Source organism: Arachis duranensis, chromosome 3 (assembly GCF_000817695.3).
Source record: "Arachis duranensis cultivar V14167 chromosome 3, aradu.V14167.gnm2.J7QH, whole genome shotgun sequence".
Classification (NCBI taxonomy): domain Eukaryota; kingdom Viridiplantae; phylum Streptophyta; class Magnoliopsida; order Fabales; family Fabaceae; genus Arachis; species Arachis duranensis.
Window position 1 is genome coordinate 57,973,948 of NC_029774.3, and position 6,706 is coordinate 57,980,653.

At 32.9% G+C, this 6,706-nt stretch overlaps 1 protein-coding gene across 3 annotated transcripts; it reads right to left on the bottom strand.

Moving 5' to 3' along the window:
- Positions 1-950: 950 nt before the first annotated feature.
- On the bottom strand, positions 951-5,604 carry LOC127745785 (uncharacterized). Of its 3 annotated transcripts, XR_008007340.1 has the most exons (7): positions 5,320-5,604; positions 5,090-5,219; positions 4,861-4,952; positions 2,256-2,325; positions 1,297-1,372; positions 1,114-1,209; positions 951-1,009 (listed from the first exon to the last, which is right to left on the bottom strand). XR_008007340.1 is itself a non-coding variant. In XM_052259597.1 (5 exons), the coding sequence occupies exons 1-4, from the start codon at positions 5,032-5,034 to the stop codon at positions 1,140-1,142; spliced, it is 390 nt and encodes a 129-aa protein (XP_052115557.1). In that variant the 5' UTR covers positions 5,035-5,068; the 3' UTR covers positions 951-1,009; positions 1,114-1,139. The 3 variants fall into 3 exon arrangements, 1 of the variants encoding a protein (XP_052115557.1); XR_008007339.1 differs by lacking the exon at positions 4,861-4,952; XM_052259597.1 differs by lacking the exons at positions 5,090-5,219; positions 5,320-5,604 and having other exon boundaries at positions 4,861-5,068.
- Positions 5,605-6,706: the final 1,102 nt, after the last annotated feature.

The following is a 6,706-nucleotide window of genomic DNA, read 5'->3' on the forward strand; positions in this document are numbered from 1 at the left end:
AACTAGAAAATAGATTAATACAAACAAATTTATAGACAGATTTAGTCTTTATTATAGACGGATTTTCGGTTACCGACGAAATTACCGACGGATTTTGTCCCTCTGTAAAAGCCCCGTCAGAAATTATTTACCGACGGATTTTTTTTCCGTCGAAAAATTATCGACAGATTTTTACCAGTTACTGACGGATTTTTCTTCTGTAAATTCTTGAACCATTTCCCAAAGGCGACGAATTTTTCGACGGATTTTCCGTCTGTAATTACAGACGGATTTTCAGACGAATTTTTCGTTTGTAATTACAGATGAATTTTCAGACAAATTTTCTGTATAATTACAGACAGATTTTCAGACGAATTTTCTGTATGTAATTACAGACGAATTTTTCGACAGATTTTCCATCTGTAATTTGAACTTTAAAAAATCATCTCACACTCTAATTACAGACAGAAAATTCGTTTGTAAATCCGTTAGTAATGTAAAATAGAATTTTTTTTATTTTTTTAATTATAAAATAAACTTGTTTTCATATAAAATAAATATAAATTTAATACAAATTTATATCTAATTCAAATATTTATAATATTTCAAAAAATAAACAAATTCATCTTATTATCAAACTAAAAAAGTACTATAATCAAGCAAGTCAATATAATTCAAAACATAAACAAAGTGTATGGATAATCAACTATAATTCTCAGTATATTGTTCAACCATACTAAAACTATCAGCTATGACAGTGGTGTGTCATCCATTTCAGCTTTTCCATCTTTGTGATTCACTTCCATTTCTGTCTAGTTCCTCATTAATCTTCTTGTTGAGTTGCCTTGTGGGATGGTGACATATGGAAAGACAAGTGCTTCAAATTAATTGGATTCAGCTTTTCCAAAGACTGAATTCTGAGAGTCCTAAGCGGTGAGGTATTAGAAGATCTTGGACTATTCTCTCTAGTTCTGGGTTCTGGAAAAACACCCTCAATAGACTTCAAAACCTCACAAAAGTAGGCTAGAGTCTGAGGAAAAAAAAATAAAATTAGTTACATTCATATTCAGGGAGACTAAGATTTAATGAATCACAATTAGGAACAAAAATTGATATTCAAAGGGATGTTTGAACCTGATCAATAGACTTATCCTTAATCCTCAAAACTTTATTTTGCAATATGATCCCCGGATAGAGCCTATGCAGATCACCCAGGGTGGTAATAACCATCTGCAAAATGAAGCAGATGAATGTAAGAACAAAATGAAAAAAGAATGCTGTATTTTAATCAAACACAAAGAGGGCATAATGAAATACCTCACGTAAAGAGAGAGATTATAGTTTGCAAAAATACAAATGCCAAAGCATTGATGGGTTGGGTGGCTGCAACAAACTGATAGAAACAATCAAACATAAATATTAAAAGTAGGATGAAGTCCAACAGAACACATCTTTGCACATCATTTTCATTGTTAATGAAAATTTATACAGATCTTTCGGGTGAGTTGTTGCAAACAAGAATCAACATACGTTTTAAACCATAGAGATGCATACAATGATTTCAAACGTGTCATTGTTGCTTTTTCACAGCAAACAAATGACTATTAAAACTGTGCCACTAGTTTCAAACCCTACATAGTCTCATAGATCCTTGCTTTCTCCTTTTCAGAAACATCATTTTTCCTATGAATAACTGAGCCCACAACTTCTTAACAAAAAGAAATTTATTAGAAAGCAAAAGATGTGTACTGGAGGACAGAAAAAAAATTCTCAAAAGCGAAGAACAAAAGAGAGAAACTTAACAAGATAAAGGAAACTACTAAAGTACCTACAATTATGACAATCTATAAGGAACTGACAGCAGATCAATCTATAAGGAGAATTCGGGCATAAGTTGGATATACTAATTATGATATTTGCACTACTAAAGTACCTACAATTATATGGATAATTTTTCTTTGAAGAAGAAAAGGAGTAGGCAAAGGCTATAAAAGTTCAGTGTAAAATTTGTTCATTGGATAATACCATTAGAAGATAGACAAAGATCACATAGAAGGTTCAAAACATGGACTTTCAGTAAATCTGGGAGATGAACTTGAATTTTTTGGAAGGATTAGGACAAAATTCAACATGACCAAAAGTTATAGCAAATAAATTAGAGTTTGACCATCGGAAAAGAAATGAAGTGCAACTTAAGAATATAAAAATAAAAAGAACTTATGCTCCACAGCATATGAACGTGCAATAAGTTGAGTTTTAACTCCGAAAAGACATACTTTGGTCAGGATAGTCAATATACTCCAACAGGTAGGTCACCATATCATATTTCTGACGAATCTCTCTTATCTGAAAGAAAAGTGGTAAAAATTAGTCAATTCTTAATATAAACTCAATTCTAGATTTTCCTCAAGAAAAATGACGAGCATTAATGGAGAGCCCTACTGCCAATTGCCATATGTTTTGGGAAAATTTGCATGCATAAGAAAAAAAATGTTTTGGTCCCTTTGTTTAGAATTTTATCTCTGCAAAAAATTAGACCAGAGAAGAGATATACACCTTGCACCACGATAACCATGCACCATGATAACCCTTAAAATTACAAGTTTACAACTCATATGGTTCGGTTAAACTAGCTTTGCATATAAATTTTTATTTTATCTCATGTACAACCTCTGTGCACTGTCCCTGCCCCCTGCCCCCTGCCCCCTGCCCTATCTATCTATCTATCTATCTATCTTACTTATATATGTTTATGCTTCCCCCTATGCTCTCTCAACCTAGTGGAACATAACATACAAGGAAAGTGCTCTGGTATTTTGAGGAAAGGAAAAAACCCTTTTATTATTTAATATAACTCTTATTAATTGTTATTATTATTGTGTTATGCCCATCAAGTATGAAATAGTGGTAAGTCAAATAAATATTTTTGAAAATTTCTTTTTCCCAAACACAATTTACAAATATTGACCCCAAGTCTCTATGTTGGGAACACAACTAATTTATATGCAAAGGAATGCTAGCAGTCTTGACATATAAGAAACTATGATATATTATTAAATTATTAAATTAAAAAATTAAATTAATAACTAAATAATGATTAAAAATAAATGACTCCTAACATTTTTTATATATATACGGAGAGACACACACAATATTGTTGGATGGTAACTAAGCTCTACACCAAACCATACAAATATCTATGCATTTATTATAGATTTAACTTAATATGAACAAAAAAGTATACGTATATAGTTTACAATCATAATATAGTACTAGTACAAATACATATCACAAGAATAGAAATCATAAGTAGGTATCTTATTCGATATTATTGGTATTCTTTAAGGGAGAGGGCCGGATCAAAGTGCTATTAATTAGACTACAAAAAATGGCACTAAAAATACTTTCTCTGATATTATAGTATATATATATGATGTAAACAAAAACAAGGATACTTGTACTGATAATTATGAAACTTGGCATAGTGTATGAGGGATTTAGGGCCTGCAAGGTGAATTAAAAATTCCAACTCCAAAGGAATGAATGGTTAGAAAAAGCATCATCATCAGCATCACCATTATTTAGTTGTTGGTGGTGTAGTAGTATACAAAAACTCACCTGAGTGCACCTTATCTATCCCTCCATAGTAGAGGCCAAAATTCAGGTATACAGGTATACAGATAAGAAATAATAAAAAAAAAAGAAAAAAGAAAAAAAAGCAAACATGATAAGCTTTGTCCTTTGGATACAGTTAATGTTTAGTTGCTTCAAACTTTATAAAAAAAATTCCAGGTGCATGGAGAATGCAAATCTCAAATGTGCTGTACTTAAAGGCTTAGAAAATAATAGTCTCAGAGCAATAATAGAGAGAAGATTTTTCAGAAGGCTAGTTATGAATTTTCTGGGTATTAACCATTTGATTTATAAAGCTTCTCTTGCTTTTGCTGCGCTAAATTATGCCAGAAATGAAGGAACCTGAAGTTATAAAGTTTTTGTCTCTCTTCATATTGATTCTTAATTTTTTGTTTGTGTGAAATGACAAAAATTGTTAATGTATTGTGATATGTGATTTATTGTTCTTTATGTGAAGCATCTAGGACTTTGAAGCTACCTAGTGGAGTCATAATTCAAGGTAAATCAAAGCATACACTATAGATAATCCAATTGTGCAAATTTAATGGAAATTATTATTAGTGTAAACCTGTACTAAGATCTATACCACTATCTTAGCTATCAATATAACTTTTTTCTGCATAAACAGATTTCCTTCTATGTTTCCAAAATAGATATAGTTGAAGGAGGAGGACCAGAGGCACATGACCAGAGGACCAGAGATTTTCTTACATTTGATGACTCTATTAAGACAAAAAATTACAAGTGCTAAATAAATTACATGTGATTTAGCAAAGTCGGCTGGAAAATTCAACAGTATTGCAGATAAATTTCTTTAACCCATGTTGCAACACACCACTGATTTGGACCTTCTACCTAAACCCTTATAATGTGCCATTTTTATTTGGTTCCATTCTAATCTGTAACTAACAGAACAGGTCAACTGGCACAAACAACTCTAACATGACAGATTAGTTCAATTGCAAAAAAGAACAATAAGTCAATTAGTTGAATTGACCTGTGCACTGATTCAATCAACAGAGTAGCAAACACCTAAATTTTAACTAGAGAAACTATTCCAATTTTTTAAATATTTTCTCACCTTTCCCTGGAATTAAGTTCATCACCTAAACATAATCTCAAGATAAAATAGAAAATCCATAGCACCAAAATGATAGCCAACAAATAACAGCAGCTAATTATTTCACAGCATCTGTGAACCAAGCAAAATGCAAGGAAAATTCTAAAGCCTCAACTATAGACTATAACCTTTATATGACATATTCGCTCTCTATTAGTCACAAATGTTCCACCTTTCTCAGGATTTTGTGCTGTCACTTGCACTCCATTCAGGAGAGGACCTATAAAGAGTGATATATGGTTTCCTTTAAACTCCTTATATATCCAAAGCATCCCAATTATACTCAACATAATAAGAGTCATAAACAAATAGACTCTAAAAAGGGGGAAAATGATGAAAAAAAAAAGTTGTTCTCACCATTGTGCTAGAGCTTTCAAATCTCGTGCAGTATCAATATATAGATGTCTTCCTAGAATATTTACTTAAACCTTTGTATATAAACTAAGCATTGTTGTGGCCCATCCTGATAATGTGATTCTTGTAAAACCTAGAGAAAAAGAAAATACAGTAGAAAAATACATTGTAATAATGGGATTTCATTGTATCAAAAACTGGAAGAAAATATAGTAGAAAATTCAAATACTCACCATCGGTGTTAGGTTTGAAGGGAAGAAAAAATCGCTGAAGGAGGATTAGGGTTTGTCCTCGTAAAAGAGGGGAAGGGAAGGGACAGCATGGGAACAGCGATGATTGACGACGAGAGTGATGGAAGTCTCAAAGGTGTTAATGATGGAAGAATGCGGTGGATGAAGGCGCTGAGGAGAAAGGTTTGGAGTGTGAATGGAGAGGAAGATGACTGTGAAGATGACTGTGAAGCTTTCTTTTGGAGTGTGGAGCTCGAGAGGATGGAAGGAGAGTTGGGTTTAAATCAATATTTCCGACGGAAAATTTGAAATTACAGACGGATTTTTTGGTCTGTAATAATTTAAAAAAATGCAGCATTTTGTCTGTTTAATTATAAACGAATTTTTTGTCTATAATTATTTTTTTTACAAAAAAAATTAATTTTACCGACAGAATTATTGACGGATTCTATTTTCTGTCTGTAATTTATGCTAATTTATTTTTTTGTTTTCTGACAAAAAAATTCCTCTAAAATTCTATCTGTATTTCAGTGGGATAAAATTCGTCGGAAATATCCATTTGTAATAACTAATTTTCTAGTAGTGATCTTACAAATTAATACAATCAATTAATTGATATTAATTATCGATAATTAATTTTAATTGATATAACTCATTTCGTTATACTTTCTAAATAAATAATTAAAAATGTCCGTCTCAATTTTTTGTTAAAGTAGAATAAAATAAATTACATAAATTGAGTAGATTAAATTTAAAAATTATAAAATTTTATTAACAACTCAAATTAATTAGTACCATAAAACTAAATTTAATGTCTATTTTAAAAATAATTATTGATATTGAAAAAGGGAAAATTACATTTTGGAGGGAAAGAAAACACTCAATAAGCGTGACTCCTTAGCTGGCGTGTGGCTGGCGCTTCACCGGCGTGTCACGTGCCCTTCAAAATAGCTTGGCGTGCCACGCTCAATTCTTCAAGTGGCACGCCCGTCCCTTTATTAACCTTGGCATGCCACGCCTTCAAACTCAAGTGGCACACCATAGTGGAATTCTTGTGTTGGCGTGCCACGCCTTCGAGCTCAAGTGGCACGCCCTTTGCTTTCTCCACTTTCCTTTGCCTCTAGAAACTTGAACTAGCGTGGCATGCCCAGGGTCTAGCGTGCCACGGCCTTGTTGTGTGCTTGGTGAAGCTCCTCTGGAAAGTTGCACTAGCATGGCACGCCCAGGATCTAGCGTGCCACGCCCCTTTGTGAGTGAGTGGTTCCTCTGTTTGGCGTGCCACGCCACGAACTCAAGTGGCACGCCCCAATGCTTCTTTGTCTTCTGAATGGCACTGGCATGCCATGCTTAGTTGCTCAAGTGGCATGCCGAAGTGAAGAATAGTGGATGG